This window comes from Aspergillus pseudoviridinutans, assembly GCF_018340605.1.
Source record: "Aspergillus pseudoviridinutans IFM 55266 DNA, scaffold_4, whole genome shotgun sequence".
NCBI classification, from domain to species: Eukaryota; Fungi; Ascomycota; class Eurotiomycetes; order Eurotiales; family Aspergillaceae; genus Aspergillus; species Aspergillus pseudoviridinutans.
In genome coordinates this window covers 1674148-1701879 of record NW_025091284.1, presented here as the reverse complement: position 1 = coordinate 1701879, position 27732 = coordinate 1674148, and the positions used below count along the sequence as shown (strand labels likewise).

General features: G+C 50.1%; 9 protein-coding genes across 9 annotated transcripts; 7 read left to right on the top strand and 2 right to left on the bottom strand.

Annotated features, from left to right (window-relative positions):
- Positions 1–225: 225 nt before the first annotated feature.
- On the top strand, positions 226–2064 carry Asppvi_006020 (glycoside hydrolase family 47 protein; the record flags this gene model as incomplete). The annotated part of the gene is made up of 1 exon (XM_043301928.1): positions 226–2064. The coding sequence occupies one exon, from the start codon at positions 226–228 to the stop codon at positions 2062–2064; it is 1839 nt and encodes a 612-aa protein (XP_043157863.1).
- Positions 2065–5922: 3858 nt separating this feature from the next.
- Asppvi_006019 (glycosyltransferase family 2 protein) lies at positions 5923–8271 on the bottom strand (the record flags this gene model as incomplete). The annotated part of the gene is made up of 3 exons (XM_043301927.1): positions 5923–7176; positions 7233–7952; positions 8029–8271. The coding sequence occupies 3 exons, from the start codon at positions 8269–8271 to the stop codon at positions 5923–5925; spliced, it is 2217 nt and encodes a 738-aa protein (XP_043157862.1).
- A 1200-nt stretch (positions 8272–9471) lies between these two features.
- On the top strand, positions 9472–10653 carry Asppvi_006018 (glycoside hydrolase family 12 protein; the record flags this gene model as incomplete). Its single annotated transcript, XM_043301926.1, has 4 exons — positions 9472–9730; positions 9783–9838; positions 9905–10323; positions 10383–10653. The coding sequence occupies 4 exons, from the start codon at positions 9472–9474 to the stop codon at positions 10651–10653; spliced, it is 1005 nt and encodes a 334-aa protein (XP_043157861.1).
- A 3125-nt stretch (positions 10654–13778) lies between these two features.
- Asppvi_006017 (uncharacterized protein) lies at positions 13779–15833 on the top strand (the record flags this gene model as incomplete). The annotated part of the gene is made up of 4 exons (XM_043301925.1): positions 13779–13919; positions 13967–14053; positions 14102–14379; positions 14429–15833. The coding sequence occupies 4 exons, from the start codon at positions 13779–13781 to the stop codon at positions 15831–15833; spliced, it is 1911 nt and encodes a 636-aa protein (XP_043157860.1).
- Positions 15834–16750: 917 nt separating this feature from the next.
- Asppvi_006016 (uncharacterized protein) lies at positions 16751–19115 on the top strand (the record flags this gene model as incomplete). Its single annotated transcript, XM_043301924.1, has 6 exons — positions 16751–16843; positions 16912–17798; positions 17897–17946; positions 18020–18092; positions 18147–18360; positions 18408–19115. The coding sequence occupies 6 exons, from the start codon at positions 16751–16753 to the stop codon at positions 19113–19115; spliced, it is 2025 nt and encodes a 674-aa protein (XP_043157859.1).
- Positions 19116–20024: 909 nt separating this feature from the next.
- Asppvi_006015 (putative carboxylesterase) lies at positions 20025–20948 on the top strand (the record flags this gene model as incomplete). The annotated part of the gene is made up of 1 exon (XM_043301923.1): positions 20025–20948. One exon carries the CDS (start codon positions 20025–20027, stop codon positions 20946–20948), a length of 924 nt encoding a protein of 307 aa, XP_043157858.1.
- Positions 20949–22281: 1333 nt separating this feature from the next.
- Positions 22282–24150, top strand: Asppvi_006014 (ankyrin repeat domain-containing protein; the record flags this gene model as incomplete). Its single annotated transcript, XM_043301922.1, has 1 exon — positions 22282–24150. The coding sequence occupies one exon, from the start codon at positions 22282–22284 to the stop codon at positions 24148–24150; it is 1869 nt and encodes a 622-aa protein (XP_043157857.1).
- A 445-nt stretch (positions 24151–24595) lies between these two features.
- Positions 24596–25530, bottom strand: Asppvi_006013 (uncharacterized protein; the record flags this gene model as incomplete). The annotated part of the gene is made up of 2 exons (XM_043301921.1): positions 24596–25458; positions 25503–25530. 2 exons carry the CDS (start codon positions 25528–25530, stop codon positions 24596–24598), a joined length of 891 nt encoding a protein of 296 aa, XP_043157856.1.
- A 582-nt stretch (positions 25531–26112) lies between these two features.
- On the top strand, positions 26113–27663 carry Asppvi_006012 (transferase family protein; the record flags this gene model as incomplete). The annotated part of the gene is made up of 1 exon (XM_043301920.1): positions 26113–27663. One exon carries the CDS (start codon positions 26113–26115, stop codon positions 27661–27663), a length of 1551 nt encoding a protein of 516 aa, XP_043157855.1.
- Positions 27664–27732: the final 69 nt, after the last annotated feature.

The window sequence follows — 27732 nt, the reverse complement described above, 5'->3', positions numbered from 1 at the left end:
CCTGCGCTCTTTAAGCGCCCACCAGCGACAGCAACAGCATCTCGAGGGTCGAAACTCCCACCTCAACTCTTCGTTCTCATTCCAAGTCTTTGGCAATATAGACTACAACCATTCGATTAATCTACGATCTAAATGCGATTTAATCTACGCAGTAAGGTCCATTTATGTAGCTCATCTTTTCTATTGCCTTTTGCTTGTACCATCAGAATCAGTCATTCCTTAAACATGAACACAAAGCGACGCCACTCTTTCATTGTGTCAATCACAGCTCTCAGCCTCATCTATCTGTACTTCTATCTGTCAAGGGTTTCTTGGTCGGTTTCGACAGAAGTCAAAGGCAAAGCGATTTGGCACGACGAAGTTGTTCCATCTTCAGACGACAATATTGTCTCGACTGACAGAAGACCAAAAACACCTATCGCAGAGCCTACCTTCTTATGGACGCGTCGTCCGACTCAATATCCGGTTCAGTCAATGACACCCCTGCCCAAGGAAAGGCCACGGAAATTGCCGAAAGTGCAGGCAGACTTTTCCACAGAGAAGGATCCTCAAAAGGCGCAAGTTCGCAATCAACGGCAAAATGCAGCAAAAGACGCCTTCATCCGATGCTGGACCGCTTACAAGGCTCGCGCCTGGATGGCTGATGAGGTTATGCCGGTATCTGGGGCGATGCGCAACTGGTTTGGTGGATGGGGAGCCACCCTCGTCGACAGCCTTGATACCCTATGGATCATGGGACTCCAAGAGGAGTTCGAAGAAGCCGTGTCGGCAGTCATGCAGATCAATTTTGAGACAACCTCGTTCAGCCAGATTAATACTTTTGAGACCAATATTCGATACCTGGGCGGTCTTTTGGCGGCCTACGATTTGAGTCATGACAAACGTCTTCTGAGCAAAGCCGTCGAGGTTGGCGAAATGCTGTACGCCGCGTTCGACACGCCTAATCGCATGCCCATTACCCGATGGGACTTTCAACGAGCGGCTCGCGGTGAGGAACAGGTAGCGGCTGAGGGTGTAGTGGTAGCAGAGATCGGAACATTCACGCTGGAATTTACCCGACTCTCGCAAATTACCGGCGACCCGAAGTGGTTTGATGCGATCCACCGCGTGATGGGGATTTTCTACCGCCAGCAAGACCTGACGAAACTGCCAGGAATGTGGCCTGTGGTTGTTAACGCGCGCGAAGAAGATTTCACCCAGGATACGACCTATACGCTGGGCGCTATGGCGGATTCAGTCTACGAGTACCTCCCGAAAATGCATGCGCTCGTCGGCGGTGTTCTCCCGATGTACGAAAACATGTATCGCGATGCGATGGATACTGCCATTCGATACAATCTCTTCCGTCCAATGACCCCCGACGAGGCTGATATTCTAGTTGCCGGAGCTGCGCGCACTGCGAGCGATGCCAGTGAGCCGCGCCGTGTCACTCTGGAGCCCAAGGGTGAGCATTTGATCTGTTTTGCTGGGGGAATGATGGCGTTGGGCGGACGACTGATACAGAATAACACTCATGTCGATCTGGGCCAGAAGCTGACCGATGGCTGCATCTGGACGTACAAAGCGCTGCCATCAGGGATCATGCCCGAATTCTTTCACATGTCGCCTTGCGCATCCCAAGCTTCATGTCCCTGGGATGAAGCGCAGTGGCAAAGGGAGGTGACGAGTAGGGCAAAAGTTTTACAAACTGAAACTGCTGCGGACATCATCCACGAGCAGCGCCTTCCAAAGGGGTTTACTGCATTCGCAGACCGGCGGTATCTCTTGCGGCCGGAGGCCATCGAGTCCGTCTTCATATTGTACCGGATCACCGGACGAGAAGACTTGCTTGATGCCGGCTGGACGATGTTCGAGGCGATTCAGAAAGCTACAGAGACAGATCTTGCCAACGCAGCTTTATCAGACATCACCGTTCCCCAGCCGCCTCAGACTGATTCGATGGAGAGCTTCTGGATGGGGGAGACGCTCAAGTACTTTTTCCTTCTCTTCAGCAGCCCCGATCTGATCAGTCTGGATGAATATGTATTCAACACCGAGGCGCATCCTTTGAAGAGGATGAAATAAACTATGTTTTGGTTATGTTCCCTTGGTTGGAAGGCCAACATGACCTGTGGCCTGGCCGGGCTCGGTTTTGGCCCAAATTTTCAATCTACCCCTCCACCCCTCCCGAAACGGAAGGCTTTCTCAGGATTATGCGGACTGTGTTCTAGATACGTTACCTCATTGATTAGAACAAGTGAGACATATTTCTCGTTGACAGAGCTACCCCTTCCATATTGCTACTTCTCATTGCTGGAGCCTGGCTGTGAATGGCTGAACTGACGGCTGCAGAATGTCTAGTATGTATATCTAGTTAAATATTGACCAACCACTAGTCTGATACTCAGATCGCGCGTTGGAAACCTCTAAGAATTTCCTCTGAATAGAAATGTTAAAAGGTTCCAGTGTCAGGACGTTTGCGGGCAGTCATTTCTATTCTGCAAAACTGCAACAAATTCGGAATAGCGACGCTGGTATAGAGTATCTTTGTGCGGGCTCGGGTACCTCTGTTGACCACGAGCATACATTGACCAGACCGTGGGCGGCAGCATCATGAGTTTTCAAGAAGGCACAGAACATCGCACTATGCACAGAGCTAATGGTCTCCCCACCCTGCTTCGCGGACGAATGGCCGCTGGCCTACTTTGCCGATTTCAACAATTGGCTGACGTTCCTGGAGGACAATCCGGGTCAAGGCGCTGCAAGACCGCAGTTTATCTGCGCGGTGGACTCAGGCGAGAATCAAGCAGCCGGTTGGTTGTTTTAAGGAAAATGCGCCAAGAAGGCCGCATCCTGTGATATTAATACCGCATACAGGGACGAGCCTCTGAAAAATAAGGGAGGGCTATGGACGCAGTGGGTTCTGGTTAAGGCGGTATTTACTAGGCAGGTGTATTCGATTTCGTGGTCAGGGCTCGTGGACCCTGGAGACAGTGATGGTGGCCTAAAGATCAACTAGTGCCAGCCTGATTCAGGCAATGGGAAAGATCGTTGAGGGTTCACTCTCCTAAATTGTGACTCATGGTTTGACTGGAACCCATAGGCAAAAGACTACACCACAATGTACAACCCCCCAAAGCAGCGAAGTGTTGACATCTATCTTAATGATATTGTTGTAATTGAGGCCAATTCCAGCCAGAGAGCAACAGATACAGAGCTGAAACAGCACTTTAGTCTTATAAGATATTCTAATAACTGCTCCAGTAAGATGCAAGAGAGACCTGGAAGCCATGTCAGCTGTGGTCTTTGCTCCACCAAAGACACAACCACATCCGACTTTCGCTGAGACAACATCAGGTGCCTTGACCATGGCAGCAAGCCCATTAGCAAGGGGGCTGGGGTACTTTGCCACACCTGCTGCAGCTAATCTCACAAGAGAAACATAATAGGCTGAAAGAAAGAGTTGCCAAACCTAATAGGTACTATTCAAAAGTAATCCAGAAGATTATTTATCAGATATTAATAGCTGTATTAAGTATTAGATGAAACATTCAATCCCTAAGGCCATGATACCATTCCTCCAGCGCTTTCTGGCAGTCTTCTCTGTGGAAGGAGTCCGGCCAACCATAAGATAAATAGATATCTCACATTTGCTAGGCAAATTGGATCAGCACAGGGATGACAATAGAGCTTAGAATTAGTAATTACATACATTAGGAATAGGATTGAGACCACTGTCATCCTGCATATGGAGATATGCCCATGTTTCAAGCCCCTTAACCAGCAGGATCCACTCAAGATCAATAAAATACTTCTTCCACTCATTAAGAAATTCTGAAAGCAGCATAACCTAATCATCACACATATCCCGCCAGTAACAAGGATTATCTACTGCATAGGCGGGATTAAAGGAGCTCGCATAAATCTCATAGGCTATTGCTGTCCCTATAGATTAGTAAGAGGGCTGTTGTCATAGCAAGGATCAAGAATAGCTAAACCAACCATCAGTAGTGTCGAGCATGAGATATTTTCCGTATTTCCCCTCTGAGTAGGTAAGATTTATCACCTAGGGGGGAAGCTCATAATCATCTTCTGGGGGGAAAGGAATTAAGGCCTTAATATTCCCTTTAAGGTAATCACAAGACTTTGTCCAAGGGAAGATATTCCATTCTCTATATAAGGAGTTGAGGTAAGGTAGATGGCGTAGCAGCTCAATTACCTCATCTGTCTTATTTAAAAAGGCAAACTTATCCTTAGTAATTTACAGCCATCCTTCAGGAGGGGGATACAGAATCTCATCTAGCTCTATGAAAGGAAGAGTGGTCAAGAATTAATAAAAGTCTGTGATAGCTGCGACGATCTGCTCACAATTATATGTAGATAGATTTATCAGTCAAGGATCCAGAGGGAGTAACATTGTTATTGATGATACCTAATAAAGAAATGAAGGGTGAAGAGGAGCGTGTTGAACTGTGACAGTGTGCAGTCACGTGGTTAATGAGTGCAGCAATTGCGATCATATTACTAGGAGTAAAAATTCGCTATTGATAATAGCCATAGACTCAGGTGAAATTCTTATTTTGATTATTCCAGGGTTGAACCTTTGCTGCTTGTATGCTTATATGCCTAATCCTTGTTTGCCACAGATTCCACACCCTCTTCCACGTCCCAGCCATAGAGTCGCTTATTTAAGCTGCCCACTAGTTTTCTGGCTGCCAAATCTTCTGTCCCGGGAAATCTAAGACCACCAGCTGCAATGTCAAGAAAGCAGGCGTCGCGGGTGATGATGTCTGTCGAAAGCGCAGTCCGAAGAACGCGAACCACCAGCATTGAAGATGATACCCGGGCCGCTCCAACCGCCACGATGACACTCAATTGCGCCAAATACCCTCAGCCTTGCTGGCACTATTCATCAGTGGCTCGCTACAATCCCGGCGATGAATTTGCCACATGCCAATATAAGGAACAATCCGATCCGGATCAGCCCACCGTTGATGAGTACGACCGTGAACGAGACAGAAACAAGCTCCGTTGAGCGTGACACCTGTATATAATTATACTACTCAGTGAACCCGGTCGTACACAAACAAAAATGACGAGCCCAATTTGAGACCTTGGTCTACTTTCTCTGAAAAGTCTCTGATTTCATCATCGATCCATTTACAAGCCTGGCAACCTACGTACCACGTCCTCAAGTCATCACATGGACCTACCACCCACAGAGGGCTGCTATAGTCACGTGGCATGCATGAGCACAAGCTAGGGAGTCCCAAACAACGCAACAAACCACTCTACACCCAATTCCAGACCTCAGAATTAACCAAGATTCTGCATCACACTGCAAGGAATTATCGCATTATTTTAATCATCAACTCCATTACGTTTTACCCATGTCGCAGCCTGAAAGGCTGAAACAGCTCAGGGGTCCGCTCCTCATCCGGTAAGGCGGCCAACCAAATAAAACATGGGTACTTCGTATATTAAGTTTCTTATGATCATCACCGCCACTATTAGCGATCTGCGAACTCAACTTTAAATAACTCAAATGGATTGCGTATGTCAACTCAATAGACTGATATTCATAACTATCGTGTCTTCTCCCTTGCTTGGGTGGCATTATTGTTCCCTGCGCCCTAGCTGGATGCAAGGTCCGCAAGTTGTTAATACTCCGTACGTTTTGCAGGGTAGTGTATACCTAGCCTCGGTAGGATCTTACGTGTTCGAGGAGCGTTTCACGAATTAATAAAGACTGTCTGATTAGTCTCCTAAGATTCATTAGCTCTTCGCATATTCCCACATTATGGAATTATAGACATCATATTTGGAATTCATTATTTGGGTAAAATGCTGGGATGCAGTAGAGCAATGTCTAGAACAATGCAAAGCCCAACGCCGATCCAGCCATCAAATGCATCACAGAGACCACGACACATTTACATCATTTTAGAAAAAGAATGAGTACACAAAGATCAAAATCGTAGCAGCCGTTGCCACTGTATACTCCAGCTCGAACCAGGCCGCCTGACCACCGAACGCAATCTTCTTGCTCCGGGGAGTCGGATGTGCCACTCCCGTCTTGGGGTCGCGGGTCAGCAGGTCCTCGCGGTCGGGCATCACCGGTGGGTCGACGGCGTAAGCGATAGGAGTCCAGAGGGAAGTACAGATGAAAAGGAATGTCAACGGGGGCCAGAAGGCGTGTGTGATCAAGCAGAGAATGACATCTCGGAAGCTCTTCTCCTGCGCGAAGCAGCGATACGATGAGATGACGACCGCGACGAGCGTAACATACACAAAGGCAAGGTGAAAGAAAGCCATGTAGTTGAGCAGAACCACGCGCAGACGGACGAACATGTTCTTCCTCCGTTTCGGATCACGCTCTTCGAGTGCCGAGCTGAGTGAGCCGGTTGGCTTGAAGGCCTGTGTCTGGCCACCAAGCCATTTAGGGAGGATGAATGAGCGGACAATGCAAAGGGCAATGTAGGGTGCCATCCAGAGCTGGTAGCGCGAGCCTCTCTGTCCGGTGTGGTAGCCGGCGGGGATGAAGAGGGCGAACTCGCAGATTCGGTTGGAAATTGTCGAGGCGAAGCACGCCCAGATGAGCCAACGAAGTTGCTCCTGAGTTGCATAGGCAACAAGTTGCTTGCCCCACAGAAGAATAACGGGGATGGCGAAAATCGAGGCAGTGAGAAGGAGGGTGTACAAGCTGAGTGTTGCGTAAAGGAACCCCGAAAAGCGCTGAGCAGCTGTCATCTGCCGGACGCTGTCACCCCACAGACAGAATTTGAGCTTCACAGCGGTGTCGACAGTTCCGATCGCCCATCGCGTACGCTGCTTGAGATGTCCGCCAAAGTCTTCCGGCACGGTACCAAACTGAAGAGGTTCATGGATGTACGCGGTCTTCCATCCCTTTCCAAGCATCAATGTGGAGGTTGCGACATCTTCAGCCAACGAGCCGAGAGGGAAGTTGCCGATCTCGTCCAGGGCCTCGCGTCGAACGACGTAACCGGAACCAGTGCACCAAGCGACGCCCATCGCATCCTTGATTGGCTCAATCACATGCACGAAGAAATCCAGACTCTGTGCGAGAGGGTCAGACGGAGGGGTGTTGTAGAAGAGCTGCGGCGGGCATGCAAGGGCCATCTTGGGATCGACAAGGAGATGAGGAAGGACGGCACGCAGCCAGTCTTGCTCGGGGATCTGTGAAGCTAGTTAGGAGACGGCTTGAGTCAAGATGAAACGCCAGTGGAAATTACCATATCAGCATCCAGCGCCGCCATGAATTGGCCGGCGCCTCCAGGCAAATAATGCACCTGCTCAAGGCCATAATTGAGGTTGCCCGCCTTGAAGTGGTGTGGTTTGCCAGGAATCTTCTCTCTCGCCATGTAGATGAGATTGGGGTGAGTAATGGCGAGCTGGCGGACGGAAGCCTCCAGGGTGGCCGACTTGCCGTCATCGAGGACAATGACCCGGAACCTGTCGCGGGGGTAGTCCTGATCGCACGCTCCACGGACAGTATCCAGCACAACCTCGTCCTGTTCTCCGCAGCAGGTGACGAAAACATCCACGGTAGGAACATCATTTCCGGTCAGTCGCAGCTTGGGTCGGCCTCTTTTCTTCAGTGCCATCATAGTCCAGCCGTTGTGCATCAAGGAGGGGATCGCAACAGTGATCTCGATAGCTACGAAAACCCATGCTCCGGCGTACGTGTATCCAGCTGCATTTTGTGCTAGAATAATACAGGCGATGCGCAGCCCGAGATAGAAGACGTAGAGACCCGTGTTGGCCAGCGTGAGGAAGGGAACAAGGCTGAAGACCCATCGCTTCCATCCTCTCCAGATATCGGCATCATCACGCTTGTGAAGACGAGCGATCGACCCGGACTGGACCCAATCTTTTGCAAACAGCGGTGACACGGGGGCGTTGACGAGAGGAGCAAGACTCTGATGACTTTGAAACAGCTGATTGTTTTGATACTGGTGACCGAGATCTTTGTTTAGTTTTGTGTGCATAAAGAGAAGCAAAGGCAGGAAGGAGAGGGACTGTAATTACCGGAGATGGTGATGCTGAACGAGAGTCAAAGGAATCTGGACAGAGAGACGACCGAGCCGTTGCGAAATGATATCCGGGAGACGCATAGTCCTCCAGAGGAATCTCACCGGCGCGAATAGGCGTCTGAGCTCCCGGTGGAAGCTGATCTAGCGAGTCGAAACTGCTGTGATTTTGGTGGCCTCGACGGTGGACTTGAAGCCCGACCTTCTCTTCTTGATCTTCCTGGCCATAGCGCCCGCTCATTTTGGCCTTGAGTGCGGCAAACAAAATATGTGACAATAAGTGCTTAACAGTCGGATCGGAATGTGTCAAAGTGTTCGAAGTATGAAGGGAAAAAGCGAGATATTCTGATTGGAATTTGAAGAACTACTCCCAAGTAACTAAACGAGTGTGATAAGCCCAGAGAGCTTTGGAATACCAAGGGAAGTAGGATTAGAGGTGGATGGACAGATTCAACGAGAGACGAGGCAGGAAGATGGGCGAGGGCGAGAGGTGCCTGTTCCTTGTCCGGCGTCTTCCGCAGGTACTTATTTCTTATCACTATGGAGTATTACAGCCGAGTTCCTCTCTGCTGTGTTGTGAATTTTTTTTTAAATTATTATTTAACAGTAGTCCAGTACTAACTAAGGCCAAAGTAACCAGAGCATGCGACCTACCGCAAAGATCTGCCCACAGTAATTTAGTGCTCATTTACCAGTTGCCTTGGCTTACTTTAATAACTTATTATGAATGGCTGAGGCCCTGAAACTAGTGTGATCTGGATGCAGCGATAAGAGTGTTGGTGGGGCCACACCGTTTGCGCACTAGCCTGTGATAAGCTAATATAAATAGCTGCCACTTAGAAGGATTTTCCGCTTGCGTCATCCTTGTTGTTCTGCCAGTTACGGATTCGATACAGGTACGGCACGTTATTCGAAACTCTTCCATGGTCGACTCCCTCAACAGTACCAACGAAATATCAGCTAGAAGATAACTAAAGAGGAAATTTCCCCTGCCAACCTTGCCGGAAATGCTTCTCGGGGATACCCAGGCCAATAAATTTCCAGTATTCTTGAAGATTCCTTGGTTACACCGCCCTCTTACCTAATATCTTAAATTTCAAGGACCCGTACCTCGTTACAGCCACTAGGTCAGTTTCACAACCAATGAGCTCCACTAGTATCAGGGACCATCCTGGTCGAGCATATGATTAGTCTGTTTTAGTCCCTGATCATCCACTCAAAAAATCAAACTATGAAAACAATTCAATATTTTTGCCCTGTAAGTTACACCTTCCTTACATCTACGGATACCCAAGGTAAGTGTTTGCTGATAACCGCCCTCTCCCCACTGGACCAAAGCACCCTATGAGCCACTGACCGTATCCGCTTCCGATACATCTCACCTTCCATGACCTTCCCCCTTCTACATCTCTGAAATCACAGTCTTCACATCAAACCTATCATGGTGCTTCGATGGGTTGTTAATGCTGGCCTTTTGGCCATTCCCATCGGAGGCACTGTAGGTGCTCTGATGGGAATCGATGCGCACCGACATGCGACAGGACAAGCGCCTCTTTTCAGCGGCGGTGGCGGCGGCGGCAGTTCATCGGGCTCCGGTTCTGGTGGCAGCGGTAGCACTACACATAATGGAGTGAACAACACGCTGTACTGCCAGAAATCATACGGAATCACACCCGACACAAAAGGACAAAGCTTCACATGTAAGTTGCTGAGAGTTTCTATCCGGTTTCGAATGACTGACCGTTACCGCAGTAAATCCCAATCAATGGGGCTTGATTGGCGACACAGTTGGAGCATTATGCATGAACGTAAGTGTTGAGTCTCTTTTTTTTTTACCAGCTTGCTGGCAGGGGGTGCTGACAAGCATCGAAAAGGTCACAACCTTCGAAAACGGGACATACGCGACCAAGAACACAGCACCAGAGTTCTCTGTCACATGGCAATTCGACCAGGGTCCGTCGACCCAACCAGTCCACGCCTTCTCGAACGTGATGATTGACGATGGCTTGCCCGTCTCTCTTGAGAAAATTCAGCATTTGAATGTCGATTTCCACTGGACGTACGGGGTAGGCAACACACCCGCTGCGGCGACCGACGAGGCAGAACTCACTAGCGCGTCTGTCAATACGAACGTCGCTATCGATATGTTCATGGGTCCCAACGAAAAGGCAAAGGAGAGTACCGATTACACACATGAAGTCATGGTCTGGTTTGGGAAGTTCGGGCCCGCCGCGTACGTCATAGGACAAGAGGCTGGCATAGTTGCGACCAAAGTGTTGAATGGAACTACCTTGTGAGTATATTATCCGATGACCGTTGGGTACGTTTTCTCTGACACGCTTTTGTTTGCAGCAACCTATATTCAGGCCAGAACAGCAACAAGCAGTCGGTTCTGACGTGGCTGACGAGCGACTCTCCGAACGATCCTCAGGCGAAGGGGAAGACTACGGAAACCTTCACTGGTGATCTCTTGCCTCTGATCGCCGATCTATATACCATGACTGGGGAGGCTTACCCGTCAAAATCCGACTACATGGGTATTTTCCAATTCGGGACTGAGGCCTTCTCGTCAAGTACAAATGTCACATTTTGGGTACCCCAATTCTCGGTAGATATGCAATGAGGAGAATGAGGAGGTAAATATATATTTTTTGTTCATTAGCATTTGGGAGTTTTGAGGCAATCGGATCGAACATAGATTATGAAGCATTGGCATATCATCAGTACAGAGGACGACGGCACATGTAAGAACCAAGCTGAGCTGCGTATACTGTTTACAAACATATGGACTATGCAAATTATTGGAAGCATTGTGTATGATACGCAGAATCGCTATTACTGGGACTCTGAACTCTAGATGTTCGCATCCGCAATTTTTTCCGCAAGCATACTTCGGTAGGTAACTCGATGTCAAAGGTGGATCTGTTTGGTTGGAGGTACCCACAACTTACACAGTCTGGACTGCTGATGACCAGGGGGCAGAAACGAAAACGCACTGGCATCCACCACATGTAGTCTGTAGTCCAAACACACCATATATCCGCGCCTGCGGAGCGACAACAATCATCTCATCCTTCGCAGTGCCCGTCTTGCACGTGCAAGCGGCATGCAACAAAGCCATAACCCTATGCCGGATGAACCCAGAATCTCCTCGTCAGTCTGGACCTCGACACGAGGATAGTGCTCCTCCCGATTATCACAGGAGCTGGGGTGACTGGAATGATCCTGCTGAGAGGATCACTTCGTTCTGTGCTGACAACGCAAAGATATGGCCGAGGCCTCCTGGTAGTTGAACGCCGGCGGCTGTCTTTGCGCCGCTGGATACAATCTTCTTCGCTAGCGTATTTGCGTACATAGTCAAATATGGAAGGATTGATGGTCAGTAATGACGCTGGGGACTGCTGTGCGGTTGATCTTAGGTTTGATGGAGGACGTGCAGTATTGCGGTCCCACCAGCGACCCAAGATCGCTCCATCCACGAGGAAATGTTGAATCGTACGCAACAGCGTCGTAGGCGGCTGAAGCTTAGCGGCTCTGGTTCAATATCGGAGGTGTGAATTGGACTTTGTCCTTGTGGTACAGAAGTATTTCCTCGAATGCGTAATGGTATTGCTACTATTGACGGCAGTTGCCCCTTATTCGTGGACTCGCGCATTGGCCTGCGAATCAGCTAGTTTTGTCACTGTGTGACTGTTCGAGCCACTAAATGGACAAATACGGTTGATGGATCATAAAACTCAGCGCCGACCTGCAGATATGCTCCATTAGTTCCGTCAGTTCCGTCACCATTAGCCAAGTGCTTGTCTGACTTGCGAGCCCCAAGTTATTTTACCCTGGGCTGAATTTATACAACAAAGCTTCGGTCGATTGCGGAGGACGTGTCGAATCGGGCCCAACTGGAAGAACATCTTCTGCAGAAATCGCAGCAAGTGACTCCAGCTCATATGTCCCTCGACCAGACAGCCCTGAAAGAGGGCTGCGCCTGTCTGCGGGCCACGCCACTGCCGCCCGTATCACCGCCGACTACGCATAATCAGACTTCTTATCTCCGCTGAACAAACCTCGGGGGCTCGTTGGCGATGCTTTTTGGTGCTGCTCTGGGTAATCTGTAGTGCATAGGCAATTTATGGCCTGGAGCGCCAAAGTAACAAGAGCTGATGGAGATAAGCGTCTAGATTTGTCAATTGATTATACCTTACGCATGCAAGGGGGGAAACGCACGGTGCTCTTTGTGCTACCAAACCTGTCAGAGTGTACGCGGCCGGGTAGGCGATCACAGGCAGACAAGGATGATGCTTGAGAGCCCAGACCGTACTAATTTATAGGATATGCAGGCCTGTGCTAAGTTGTTAGAGGCCTCCATCCTCTCCATGCTTTTAGCCCACGTTTTTGGACCATCTCAGACATTTTGTGGAGCAAGCACGTCCTTATTCAGGAATATTGCAGTAAATGTTTGAGATAAAACAATGGAAGCCTAGCCATCTAGATTCGACTATCGATGCCCTATTGTCTCAAATCTGTAATCGATTTTCTGTTTCATGGCCAGTCACGGTTCGTGTTTGGGCGACMCCATCACAACGGGAATCCGCAGAACCCACACTTGGGCAGTTTCAAGGAGAGACAGGGCCGAGGACTATCGAGATTCAGTCTATAAAATTCGAGTATCCTCTAGTATCGAATCGCCTATCTTCAGTGGGGAGGAAAACAGTCACTAGTATGTCAGGAGTTGGCACCAAATAGCGATAAGTTGAAAACAGAGCGGTATCAGAGCTTGTGATTGGTGGGTTAACTCAGCGTCACGTGCTACACAGTGTCTGCCAAAATCGACGCTGTTTCGAATCTCAGTGAGCCCACTTTCTTTTTTCTCACTTGCACTTTTGCTCCAATTCAGGACAGAACAGTTTTCTGCGACTGCATCTGGGCCTAGGATTCCGCTTGCTCATTCTGCCGTGCACAGTACATTACCATGAACCACTTCGTCTCTGTCTGAAGAGGATGAAAACCGATCAGAACAACAACCCCATCAGCGTGGATGTCACGAGTGTGGTTGAGCGTCTGTTGTGTCCAAGCGTCAAGCGAGCCGAAGAGTAGGGCAGGTTCGATAAAACTGTGTCCTGAACCAGACTTCCTTTATCATTTTGAACCGAGAGCTCAAGGCAGGGTGTTATGACGCATTCCAAGTGTCAGCTAGATGCCGACGAAAAGTGTCCGATCTGCAGAAAACGGCAAAATCTTGTTTATCCTGCACAACATTGATAGGAACGTCTTAATCAGACTCTGATATCAATTCATTGGCTTCCGCCAAGATGACGCGTTATCTACCTCGAGCTAGCCGAAGATGGAGAAATATCCGTCAGCTCCCCTTCGCTTATCAATCTATGGTGGAATATCTCCTCCTTAGCACTCGACTAAGGTCATCACCACTGTCGATGCGGTAAGGCTTGTTTTGGTTTAATATAATATGTGGCGCTCTGCAGATGTTTCTCCGCTCGAATCACAGCCAGACAAGCATGAGCATGCTCAGCGAGTTGATGCTTGTTTCTACTGTAATCACGGCAGCAACTTTTGAACCGGTCAATCAATGCAAACTGCGGCAGAACGTGCCATTCAGGCGCTATGTTGCATAGAACTACGCTAATCAGTTCAGACTATATCAGCTGCTGAAGCGCGATGAATGGTGCGGTTGCCCTATAAAACCCCTTAATTACGGTCTCTTCGAATATCCAGACAACTGAATCCAAAGTCAAGATGAAGTTCGCCGGATTCCTCTGGCTGAGCCTTCTCGGCGCCTCTGTTGCAACTGGCAAAAACCATGGAATAGTGAAAAGAAGCACTGTGAGCGAGATATTGACTGATATCGAAAATGCTACGACCTGCGCTGCTTGTGAGGTGAGTACGACAGCGAAAGCTTATGTACCCGTCGCTGACCCGTCCAGTCATTGTTGGCTGTCCTACAGACTCTGGCCCATCTTGGCAATGATGACTTTGTGGATGTGATAACCCAAGTCTGTATTCTGGCTGGGGTAAGCAATCTTTTCTTAGACAATTGAGCCAATATTTATGGGGAGCAGGTAGAAGACTCGGACGTTTGCGAGGGTGCCATCGCTCGCGAAGGCCCTATATTGGCGCATGATCTTCGCAATATGAATATACCCTCGACTACTGCCGTCCTCTTTTGCACCACAATATTCGGCCTCTGTGATTATCCGGCTGTCACAGAGTATACGGTTGACTTTCCTTCGGCCAAACCGACAAACGCATCTCGCCCATCGCCGAGTGGGGAAACACCTATTCAGGTTGTGCACATCAGTGATATTCATGTTGACCTATCTTATGAAACCGGCGCCAGGTAATCCTCCCGCCATCGCAAGGTTACTTTCAATTGCTCATATTACTAGTTATAACTGCACGAAAAACATCTGCTGCCGTCCTTACACGACATCTGATGCACCCGGCAATACCAGCTATCCTGCAGGAGAGTTTGGCGATCACAGCTGTGACACTCCGCTTAGTCTGGAGGAGAGCATGTATGCGGCTATACAGGAGCTGGTTCCCAACGCAGCATTCACCATCTTCACAGGTGATGTTGTAGAAGGCGCCGTGTGGCTGGTCAATCAGACTGAAGTTACCAACGACCTCAACGATGCCTATAACACCCGGATGCCCTCATACCTCAATCTCGTTTACGGAGTGATTGGTAATCATGACGCAGCGCCTGTCAATTCCTTTCCTCCAGCTGACATCGACACAACCATTTCAAGCCAATGGGCGTACGATACTCTTGCGTCCGACTGGACGCAGTGGATAGGGTCAACGGCTGCCACCACGGCCAAAGACTACGGCGCGTATTCCGTGAAGTACCCGGCTGGAAATCTGCGCATAATCTCCATCAACACAAATCTGTACTACAAGGAGAACTTCTGGCTGTACGAAAAGACCATGGAGACCGATCCAAGCGGACAGCTTGCCTGGCTCGTTAGTGAGCTCGCTGCTGCGGAGACCGCTGGCGAGCGAGTCTGGTTGCTCGGCCACATGCCCATGGGATCTGGCGATGCCTTCCACGATGCATCCAACTACTTTAACCAGATTGTCCAGCGGTATGACGCGACCATCGCTGCTTTGTTCTACGGGCACACCCACAAAGACGAGTTTGAGATTGCCTACTCCAACTACACAGACCAGAGTGCGCAGACTGCGACGATGATGTCGTATATTGCTCCCGCGCTGACTCCGACATCCGGGAACCCGACGTTTCGCGTCTACTCGGTCGACCCGGTCACGTTTGGCGTGCTGGATTACACCGTGTACATTGCCAACATGTCCAGTTCGACGTACCAGAGCAAGCCTACCTGGCAGAAATACTACTCCATCAAGGAGGCATACGGCTCTCTTGTGAGCCCCCCTCTCGCCGATAGCGCGAGCGAGCTGACTCCTGCTTTCTGGCATGACGTCACTGCATTGTTCGAGAGCGATGATAGCGTGTTCCAGGATTATATCGCCCGTAAGAGCAGAGGGTGGGATGTCTCCAGCTGCACTGGCGATTGCAAGACATCGGAGATTTGCCAGCTGCGAGCGGCCGAGGCGCAGTACAATTGCGTCAAAATCAAACCCGGTATCAATTTCAAGCGCAGAAAACGAGACGATACGAGCAGCGACACAAAGACGGAGAATGCATGTGGCGAGTCGGTTTTTGGGGCTGTGTTTGCCAACTTCAAGGAGAGCGTAACGGTATTCAAGACTGCTGCGGGGGAGAAGCTGGGATCGAGCTTTTTGGACACTACAGTCAACTCGACGGTTGTTTAGTTACATTGAGTACAAGAGGGGGCCTCAGCTATGATTTTGGTATCATCTTATCTAGCCGTATCTGTATTGTAGGTAGAAATTTGAGGTGGAGATTGGAGTTTTTCCCTACCGCGTAAACGCTTCCTCTAAGAGCAGCGAGATAAACTCCTTCCACCTCACTCTGATAAAGAACGACAATCCCAAACTCTTGCTAATTAGCCCCTTCTGGGCCTTGTAGCAGAAAATGCGCATCATCCTGCTAATGACGCTGAACTCATTGAATGAGAAGAGGAGAGTGGTCACACGTAGATGCAAGATGGTAGTTGGAAAATTTCCGTGACCTGTAGCTCCTCTACTGGTATCATCAAAGGGTAACTCACTCTGATAAGGCTTGAAGCTGACCAGAGAGTGTACGTACATAGGGCAATGAGGCAGGTTGTCAGCTTATCTTGGGCAGGGCTGTTACCACGTGATCATCCACTGGGGCGTAGATGCCTAAGGCAGCATAAAAGGCAGCGGATCACCTGCCCACACGGGGCATCATGTGACTGACATCACTGTCCACAGGCAACAGCAAGCCATGCAGAGTCTCTACTTGATAGCCCAACTTTCATAAGTATTTGAGAATGGGAAGGTCGGTTCCTCGTCGTTTAAGGCTATATCATGGTTTGCTACTGCGGCTGCTGATTGGTCATTACAGTGTTAATACCTCATGATGCATATTCCATTATCCTCACCACAATAGTCTCCAGGTTCTCCTTGAAATGGGTCGAATACATAGCTTAATCAGGAGACTCCGTCCGCGACTGCGATTTCTTACCCTCCACTATGCCTATTTTATAGGTACCTGTCTGATCAGCTCCTTCATTCTCTGGGGCGCCGCGCAACCCTTCGGTAGTCTCCGTTACATTGATGCACTGTATCTCGCCGTCAGTGCTATGACGCTGGCAGGCCTCAACACAGTGAATCTGTCGACCCTGAGCACCTTTCAGCAGCTCTGGCTATTTTTCTTAATCATACTTGGCTCCGCGGTAAGCTCAAGACACTTACTCCCTACTGCACCAGCCAGTGCAAGAGTGTCAGCCAACTCCTGTTGTAGATCTGGGTGTCCATCGCCGTCCTCTTGACACGCAGGCGTGCATTTGAACGGCGGTTCGGCGACATCATCCGAGAGCAACGCTTGCAGAGGAGGACTACGTCACTGCAAATATTCCCCAGCCTTTCCCTGTCGCGGTCGTTTCGTCGACGAGGGACTACCTCGGACAGTCTAAGTCTGCGATCTGTGCCAGCTGGTACCACCCAGGCACCTGACCGCAATGTTGTGTCCGGTCAACCTTCCAGCTACTCACCCAGACAGCCAGGTGGTGGAGTTGCTGATCTGCCTGTAGAGACAGCTGCTGGAGTCGAACAACGGCAATCATCTACAGAGAGCGCGGAGGAGAAACCTGCTCTCTTGAATCGGAAGCCTTCAGCCAACTCTCCCCCTGGTTCTGCGAACCCCAGTAATCGCGAGGAGGAGCAACCTAGTAGCTTGGATCGGAAGTCTTCCGTCAACTCCGTTCCTAGCTCTGCGAACGTCAATAATCGCGAGGAATACTCCCACCTTGCCTTCGCGTCTGATGTTCAACTTCCTCGCGAACGGTCATCGAGTAGGTATCCTCGACCGAGTCTTCTCCCGCCCTATACGAACTACAGACAGCCGTCCGACTTGTCAGATCATGGGCCCTGGCGCAGAGAGCATCCAGACTCCTCCATTCATGAAACTTTGGCGTTCCTACGCCAAGTCGGACGGAATTCTACCTTTCCTACGTTGACCGAGGAGGAACGCGACAAACTCGGCGGTGTGGAATACCGAGCCGTGTGCCTGCTGACCATCATTGTGCCTATTTACTTTGTGGCCTGGCAGTTTCTTGGAGGGCTGGCAGTGGCGGCTTATGTGGCCCGTAACAAAAGCACAGTGACGGAGACGAATGGCCTGGATCCATGGTGAATACCCCAATTTATCTATGTGCCTTTTTCCCCTTAAGGATTATGACCCCCTGCTTCTTTTTCTGTTTCGAGCTCGAATTGATTGCTTTCTCCAGGTGGGCCGGTTTCTTTTTTGCGATTTCCGCGTTCAACAACTCCGGCATGAGTCTTGTKGACGCCAACATGGTGAGGCCAGGATAGTCCGTCCGGATCTTCAATACACTGACGTTAGTTGGCAGGTGCCCTTTCGATCATCAACGTTCATGCTCATAACCATGGGCCTATTGATCCTGGCGGGCAATACCTGGTACAGTCACTCCTCGAAATCCCAAACCCCATCGTGATGACATACTGAGGAGCTTCCAGCTACCCGATATTTCTACGATGGATCCTGTACGCGATGTTCCGCCTCCTGCCCAAGCATCCCTACTTTCAAGAGTCCCGTGACACTCTGCGTTTCCTGTTGGACCATCCCCGTCGATGCTACACCAATCTCTTTCCTTCACCACATACCTGGTGGTTGCTCTTCTCCGTGGTCCTACTCAACGGGATTGACTGGGTGGCGTTCGAGGTTCTAGATGTGAGTTCTGAGTGCCCAGCGCAAAGAATTGTACTAAAACCAGGGAGATTGACAATCCCGCGGTCGACACGATTCCGCTCGGCTCCCGAATCCTCGACGGACTTTTCCAGGCCCTCTGTGTGCGCAACGGCGGCTTCTATGTGGTCAACATTTCCGCCCTTCAGCTGGGTATGCAGGTCATATACGTGATTATGATGTACATTTCCGTGTATCCCGTGGTCATCACCATGCGCAACTCCAACGTCTATGAGGAGCGCAGCCTGGGGATCTACGCTGATGATCTACCATCGGAGTCGCAGGATCCGGACGGCCAGGAGAAAAACCTACCCGGAAAGACGCCCTCCGGTCGGCTTTACTTTGTTCAACATCAGCTGCGGGCGCAACTGGCCTATGACCTCTGGTGGATTGCCCTGGCCATCATCATTATCTGTATTGTGGAGGCGGGTAGTTTCACCCGCGACCCGGTGACATATTCCGCCTTTAACATTATCTTCGAGACCGTCAGTGCATACGGCACTGTCGGAATCAGCACGGGCCTACCGGATCAATTGTATAGTTTTTCCGGGGGCTGGCATACCTTGAGCAAGGTGGTTCTCTGCGCGGTGATGCTGCGTGGCCGGCACCGTGGATTGCCTGTCGCGATTGACAAGGCTATTCTGTTGCCCGGGGAGCACCTCAACCAGGCTGAACAGGAAGACGCGCACATCCGCTTGGAAAGGACGATGAGTCGAACTCGAAGTCGGACCATGGCGTAATCTCCCGAGAAGGGTCTGTATAACTTATCACTTTTCGCCATATTACTTCTGGCCCTGGAACAGTTGGATAATTTCATGGTACAGAAGTACAGGTGGCAAGCAGAAGTATCCTCGGCGGACTGAAAGTACAAATCGGCCAAAACAATTTTTTTACTGCCACCTGCTTGTGTTACCTATAGCCACTATTTCCACAATAACCATGAATAGCATGTACACCATATACTAGGGATACTAAATGCCATATAGTATTGATATCGGATATCATCTAGTATCGACATCGAATGCCATGTAGTAGGGATATGAATCAATATAGATGCTATAGTGCTGTAGTTATTCAATATTAATACTATATAAATAGTTAATATCTAGTGATTGTAGAGACAAGAGGGAATAATCATCTCTGAAAGGGGTTAGCTGGAAGTGGTGGCTATATATATATATTGACCTTCGACAACCACCACCTATTCAACCCCCTAGACATTGAATCGATATTTTAGATATAGATTAAAATGACTATAGTTACTATATATTATATATAAGCATCCTGGATAGGCCCTAGGCAGGTGGTGTGTGGGGCAGCAGCGGCAGCAGTGTGGAGGGAGGTAAGCATGGTAAAAGTTTATAAATAGTCCGCCGCAGGCTTTCGGGGGGTACAGCAGGTCATCCAGTTGTGAGTCATTTTACGATTGCCCAGCCATCATTGACGAGAATACGAAGCATGTTGTATCTACTTGGTACTTAATAAAGCTTCAGCCAATTTAAGTAAATTGCATACGAGACACTGGTGCTTATATAGCAAAGCAAACTCCGCCTGGGACGGGTGGAGGCTGCCTGCTCAAGACCGCTGCATTTCCACCCGCAATAGAAGTCCACGACCTGTTGGAATGCAGTTGCAGCCATCCAACCTCGATGGCCACCCTATCCGCCTTCGTGCGCTATCTGCGCCTCAAGCTCCTAGTCTCCTTCTACCGGCTCATCGTCAAACTGCTTGCCTCGCCCCCGAGACCTCGTCCTGATTCCGTGCTGAGAATTCCATCACGCGATAACAGACGCACTATCAAAGCGAATGTTTACAAGCCATTGGAGAAGTACGCAGGCAACAAGGGCCCGCATCCAGTCTTGATCAACTTTTACGGCTCTGGCCTCGCAGTTCCCCTCTATGGCGCCGACGACGGTTTCTGTCGGTTCATCGCCACGACCTCCGGCTACGTCGTCCTGGACGTCGAGTATCGACTCGCACCGGAGCATCCGTTTCCCGCAGCTGTCCACGACGTCGAGGACGCGGTCAAATACGTGCTTGACCGGCCGGAAGAGTACCAGACCTCGCAAGTTTCCGTGTCCGGGTTCTCATCAGGCGGCACCCTCGCGCTCGTCGTCCCGACGCTGTTCCCTCGTGGCACCTTCCAGTCCGTCATTGCGTTCTACCCGGCGACGGATCTTGCCAGGGACCCGAGCATGAGGAAGGCCCCAGCCCCGAATGCGAAGCCGCGCTCGGCGTTCTGGACTCGGATTTTTCGGGAGGCATACATAGGGAACATGGATCCGCGGGATCCGAGGATCTCGCCAGCGTATGCCGATACGTCCAAGTATCCTGCCAATATGCTGGTTGTAACAGCGGAGTTGGACTCGTCGGCGCTCGAAGCGGAGGACTTGGCGAAAAAGGCCGAGGCGGAAGGCGTAGCAAGCGGTAGAAATGTGGTTATTCGGAGGATGAAAGAGTGCGGTCATGCATTTGACAAGAAGAACAAGGATGAAGCTTGCGTTCAGGCTCGAGACGAGACTTATGGACTTGCTGTGGATATGTTGAAGAAAGTCGCAGGTGAGAGCGGTTGAAAGACACGGTTGCATATTGCGGTGGGATTTCCGTCCGCGCCAGTGATGAAGATCAAACCAATTGATGTATGTAGTAACGCGGAACCAAGCATAGTTTTGCAGGATTAGTATCTACCGTTACGCCTCAGTGACAGGTGTTCGATCTCTGAATGCGAGAAGCTCGTTAGCGACTAAACCACTCATCGTGTGCAAAGCAGCCGCCACAACAGGATACTCAATAGAAAATTAAACCGTAGACTCTGGGAGCCTTTAAAGCGAGAGTGTCCCATGCTGCCTTGTTCTTCATAAAGCCAGGTGTTTGCGAGGCACTAAATTCGAGTACTGAGCAAGAGAGCATTCGTGGGCTGCAAAGACGGTCTGGTGTAGTCCTCCAAAGGGCGAACCGCCTAGGTATAGCGAGTAACAAGGACACAAAAACAGTCACTATTACTTTGTTAACTGTGCTGTAAAACGCCCATTACAGATAGCTAATTGTTGTGCCATCGCGAAGAGCAGCAAGATGACTGTGGATAACAACGAGTCAGATTCAAAATATGCGACGGGTGATCTAGCGTAGATGATGTACTCTCCGGCAACACTTCGAGATGTCGACTTTAATGTTGGCGACTATCTAGCAGATTAGCTATTTCATCTTGTTTATATTCATTGCCACAGACCAGTGAGCACCAGCAATCTTCACTGACCGGAAGTATAAGTCAACCTTGCCAACAAGCTGAAGAATGGCAGCCCCCAGCTAAGAAGGGACTGCCAGGAGCTTTCCAGTCATCGCAGCAGCATGTTACCGGCTTGACGAGATTGAGATGCACTATGACCAGCTTACAGGATCTTGATATCTCGTTGAACGCTTCAGTTCAGTGTATTTGACAAGGCTACTTCGGGGAAGGCGAGTGATAGTCCTACTGACGGTATTACTGAGTAGAAGCCTTTTGCTGCACCTTACGTGATCCGATTCTTATTTAGGGATCCTGTACTAAGAGAAACCTTAAAGATAATGGATATCCATTAACGGATAATGACAGTTTGCTGGACTGTTCTAAGATTAGTGAAGTGACAATATTCGTTCACTTTACGCTCACCTTTGCTAGTACTACTCTAATGCACTTCCCTTTAGGGAATTACTAGAGCAGTGAATAAGTGTAAACAACTATCTCGCTTCATCTCCCACAGATGTTTAGTATCAACACCAAAGATATCAATCCAGTATCTTACACCTGCATCCCTAACTATCCTTAAGCATTCTACATAAAACACAACCTACCTTGATAGCACCAAAACACGAATTACTCAAATTTCAGTTTGGAACGTCTTGGTGAGCAGAGTGGGATCTGCAACCATGTCACTCCTCAGCCTCCCCCTTGATGTGCTGTACGAGATAGCTTCGCACCTTTACGACTGGGATCTGAATGCTCTCACCCGCACCTGTTCTCCTCTCTACACGGTCTTCAACTTCGAACTTTACCGACGGGACCCGAGACGAGGACAAAGTAGAGCTTTGTTCTGGGCTGTTGAGCATAATGTGATCGGCACACTACGGAAATCTCTCGGGGCTGGCGCACCAACACCATGGCCAGCACTACTTTGCCGGGCCGCTGAGTACGACTCAGTGCTTGCGATGAAGACCCTTCTTTTGCAGGATGGTGCTGATATCAAGGCTGCGGAAGATTCCGAAGGAATTCCACTTTTGCTGAAGGCTGTGATCAATCGCTCACCCAAAATCGTGCGGTTTCTCTTGACCAGATACGAGGTGGATCCGAATGTCAGGAACGACGAAGGACAAACAGCCCTTGCATATGCTGCCTATGAATGTTTCAACGACATTGTTAAGATTCTGCTGAAATGTCCCCAGGTGGATGTCAACTGCCCGGACAACAGTGGCCGCACACCACTCCGTCTAGCAGCGGGAAGGAGTCATGTGTTCGTTGTCAGAACACTGCTCTCAAATCCCTCGGTTGATGTTAATGTGAGGGATAATATTTATCACAGTACGGCTCTCTTAGCTGCAGTAGAGGTTCTTTGCGGGCGAATCTCTTGGGCCCCTGAGAAGGTCAGATTGAAGCATCGGCGGACCGTACAGGCACTTCTTGAGCACCCTGCGACATCTGTGAATTATGATACGGACCCGGATCTCATGCAGCTGTATCGGTTCAGCGCTCAGTACGGATACGAAGAGATCTTCAAATTGCTATGGTCAAAAGGGGTGGGAAAGCTCCCGGGAGAACTTGATCGCTCTGGAATCTTATTCTTCGTTGCAGAACACGGCCAAGCAGGGATCATGAAGATGTTGTTCGCGGATGGCTTTGAGCCTGAAGCACGAACCGACACGGGCCGCACAACGCTCTCAATTGCCGCAGAGCACAAGCAGATTGAGTTCATCGGCCTACTTCTCTCGACGGGCAAGGTCAACGTAAATTCCAAAGATAAAGGCGGACGAACGCCGTTGTGGTGGGCTATGACACATGGGTGGAGGAAGACCGGGACGGATGAGACTTTGAAGCTGCTAATCGCCCACGATGCTACGATTCCGACTATCCAAGGGAAAAAGAAACTGCAAAAGGCACTGTGCAACGCMCTTGAGAATGGCAATTGTTTTCTATCAGAAATGCTCCTTGACCAAAGCCAGCCCATCAGCAGTGGGAAAAGACAAACGCTGCTCTCCGCCGTCGCCAAATCCGAAAACATTTCACTGGCGAAGACTGTACTCGAAAAGGCACAAATTGATCCTAACAATAGGGACTCGGAGGGTCTAACCGTACTGGACAGGGCAGTTGTTAATGGTGATATCGCCCTTGTTGATCTGCTATTAGTCCTTGACGGGATCGATCTGAACTCCAGAAACTGGAACGGCGACACTGCGCTAGCAATTGCGATGAAAGAGCTCAGCGACTGTTTATCAAACTCTCTCCCATTCCCGGACAGGCGGCCTTTTGAAACTTGCATGGAGAAATTTCTCCGCCACAAAGATGTTACTACAGCATCACTGGACCCATATTGGCTGGTCGACTTTATCATTACTTATCTCAACGCCCTTGGAGATCAAAAACTAATAAAACTTCTCATTCTCAAGGATGACTATCTTGTCGCCTTCTCCAGGGTGCACGAAGATGATGGAAGAACACTACTCGAGTGGGCTCAACAGAACCAGCACAGGACCATTGTTCGAGCACTGCGGGAAAAGGAAAGGCGAATGTGGATGACGAACTGAAGTTGGCTAGGGTGCATGCTTAGCACTTGCCTCAAGGTCTCTGTATCGTATCGCCTGTGTACCCTCGCTTGCTGCGACGGTTCTTACATTCCAACGCGGAGGGGATATCGAGGCGTTTTAGGGTTCGCAGGTGATGGCGTCCGTTTCGAAGGATGTCCAATCCATTTTGTTCCTGGAGACCTGGACATGAATTGATTGACTCGAAACATAACAGTTCGACCTCGGATTGGTGAGAACTTAGAGAGGAAGTTTTTTTTTGGATGTTCATCATGCGTCTAGTGTGTAAATGGCATCCTCGCAGCTGCCATCTCTTAAGTATCAAAATGGATCGAGATCGAGTCATATACTATCGCTTTCGCCCTCCCCTACATTTACTGGAATCTGTAGTTGAACTCATAGACTACTACGGTAAATGCATGACCAGGCCTAACATGACACCGCGAGATCAAACAATTGGCACATCCTTCGCACCACCCGATGACGAGGGGCTGACCGTCACATCCCTCCACGCCTCCATCTCCTCCTGAGACTTTTTCATCTCAGCCTCCAACATTGGGATTGTTTCGGGTCCCAGAAGTAATTTCCTCGGCAGCTTCCTCTCATCCTGCCCAACAAGCACATCAAAGAGCGCCTTGGCGCACTTATCCGCCTTCGAGAACGACTCCAACATCGCCGGATTCCTCATATACGCCAACACCCGATTCAGCGGGCCGTCAGGTGTATCATACGCCGGATGCCTAGGAATATACTTCCCATTGCTCCCAAAATTGGTCTTAATGCCGCCCGGCGCGACAATCAAGAACCGAATGCGCCACTCGGGGTTCATTTCCTTAGCAAAGGCCTCCGTGAACCCACCCAAGGCGAATTTCCCAGCCTGGTAAAACGCACTGCCGGGAAACGCCACGTATCCTCCAATCGAGGAGATCTGCACGATGGTCCCGCCCGTCCCGGCCGGGTTGACCTCGCGGAAGATGCGCACGGCCTCCTGGGAGATGAATGCAGGGCCCCAGAAGATGGTGTCGAGTAGGAGGCGCGCGTCGGACTCGGGAATGGCTTCTGTATCGCCCATGAGGGCGTAGCCGGCATTGTTGACCACCACGTCGAGGCGGCCGAATTTGGCCACGGTGGCGGACAGGGTTTCGAGGATGGCTGCTTTTGAGGTGACGTCCAGAGCGAGTTTGAGCACATTGGAGTCATCGGGGAGGTAGGAGAGGGAGTCCACGTTGCGAGCTGTGGCCACGAGCCGATGGCCGGCGCTGTGGACGAGGCTTGCAAGGGATTTTCCCAAGCCAGAGGAGCAGCCGGTGACTGTGATGTTAGTTGATGGTTAGTGTATTGGGAGGGTTACGTACTGAACCAGACAGTTGATGAGTCAAGCATATTGATGATTTTGACTATGGGGTTTATAGTAGCGAATGCTATTGCTATTACTACTACACCTGTTAAGCGGATGGTTGTTGTTTATATACCCCACGATCCACTTGAGCTGGGGTTAGCGGATATAGACGGACACGTCAACGAATGGCACGCCTTACAGCCGTAAGCAACTGATGGCGTGGCTAAGATAGGATTATTCCATCCATAGAGAAGACTATCAGACCGCACTATCTACAACACGACCCCGCTCTCAGGCGTGCCGTTATCTCCTCCGTCGTCCAGTAATCAACGCCATGAACGGCTGATGTTGGATCGATCGTCACTCCGAGTCAGTGGACACGTATAGACTTTGAATAAAGCGCTAAGAATGATTCTTGTCGATGTTATTGGTTTGATAATTCCGTAAAAAGCTTAAGCTATGTAGGCAAAGGACCAGGATTTGGTTGGACTGTTCGTATTCTTGACTCATGCTGGCTCATCTTGACACGTTTCTAGTGGTCGAGTCAGAAGAGCCTTAGCTATTAGCGAATGGTCCATATATCAAGTAAATTCAGAAACTCCAAGAGACCATCAAATAGAGAAAAGATGGAACTGTACAGAACTCGTCTTTTTCCTCATTCTCTCCCCTCTTCACCCATATGTACTCCTTTATCCATCCTCGATGCTACCGTTGCCCGATTTGCCCCAGCAGGCGCAATCTGGCTATTCGATAGTTTCCCCCAGAACGTCACAGAAAGGGAATTCAGTGATCGTCTCCAATCCTCCTTTGTGCAAACACTATCCGATTACCCCCAATGGGCCGGTCAGCTGCAATGGGCCCCAGCTCGGCAGAGCGGCCTTCACGGCGAGCGCTTCAACCGGCCCATAATAGTTTACGGGACGCCTAATGACCCTGGAGTTGAGTGGCGTGTCATCAAACGAGATGACGTATCGATCGGATCGCTAGTACCTTCAGCCATTGAACGAGCTAGCGCGAGAACTTGGGACGGGGATAACTTCCCGCAGAGAGGTTTCTTGAGTGAAGAGCCATTGGCATTGCATGATCTGCGCGAATACCAGGGGTTACCCGGTATGCAGGTGCAAATCACCCTACTGAAGGACGGCGCATACGTAATTGGAATCCGAATGGCGCATGTCCTGGCTGATGCTCAGACGTTGATGGTGTTTGTGCATCAGTGGGCGGCTGCAAGTAGAGCGGCGCTTGGTTCAGAGTACACAGATGCATTAATGGGGGCTCCGGTCTTTAATCCAGCGCTCTTAGATGCCCATGCTGCAGGGGATATCGACGGCCCAGCGCCGGATCCTGGACTGATTGCGGCAGCGCGTGAACTGCCACTGCACCGGTTCGACTGGTGGAAGACGGACGATACGGGATATCCGAAGGTAATGGTGCCCAGTACGCTGAACTCGATGCCTTCCCATGAGGTACTGGACGGCATTGAACTCTCTCCGTCGACATCTGCACCATGGTCAACGTGGGACCTGTCCAAACCAATTCGCTATACGCAGATTTATTTCTCAGGGGATCAGCTGGCAGATATCAAACAGAAAGCGTTGGCGGACGGCCGAGGGGATATCTCTCGACTCGACGCATTACTAGCTCACCTCTGGATCTCCATCAACCGCGCCAGGAATCTCGCCGATCGCCCCGATTCCGTCTTCCTAGATCTCTCTATCGGCGCTCGAACACGCGTCTCTCCTCCTCTACCTGACACCTTCCTCGGATCACCGCTCTTCCTCGCTCACGTGGGCGCATCAGGAAAGGGCCTTTGCGCTGCATCCATCGGAACCATTGCCAGCCGAATCCGAGAGACAGTGGCCCTATTCACACCGGAGAAGATCAGCGCGATGCTTCATGACGCCGCATACGAGATCTCCCCGCAGCGGCTGTGGCAGGCGTTCTTGGGGTCCCGACATGTCCTTGTAACCTCCTGGCTGCGACTGAAAGTATACGAAGTGGACTTTGTGGGTGATGGGAACCGTCCGCAGTATGTGCATGCCGTTTTGCCGAAGTTAGATGGGGAGGTGCAGGTTATGGAATCGGGGGTTGATGATAAAGGGATGGATGTGGCATTGTATCTGGAGGAAGAGGTCATGGAGAGGTTCCTGGCTGAACAAAGGCAGATCACGGTGTAGTATCTTGGTTATACCTGACGACTAATATCAGTCGGAGAATTCAGAATATAGAGCTCAGACCTTGCTCCG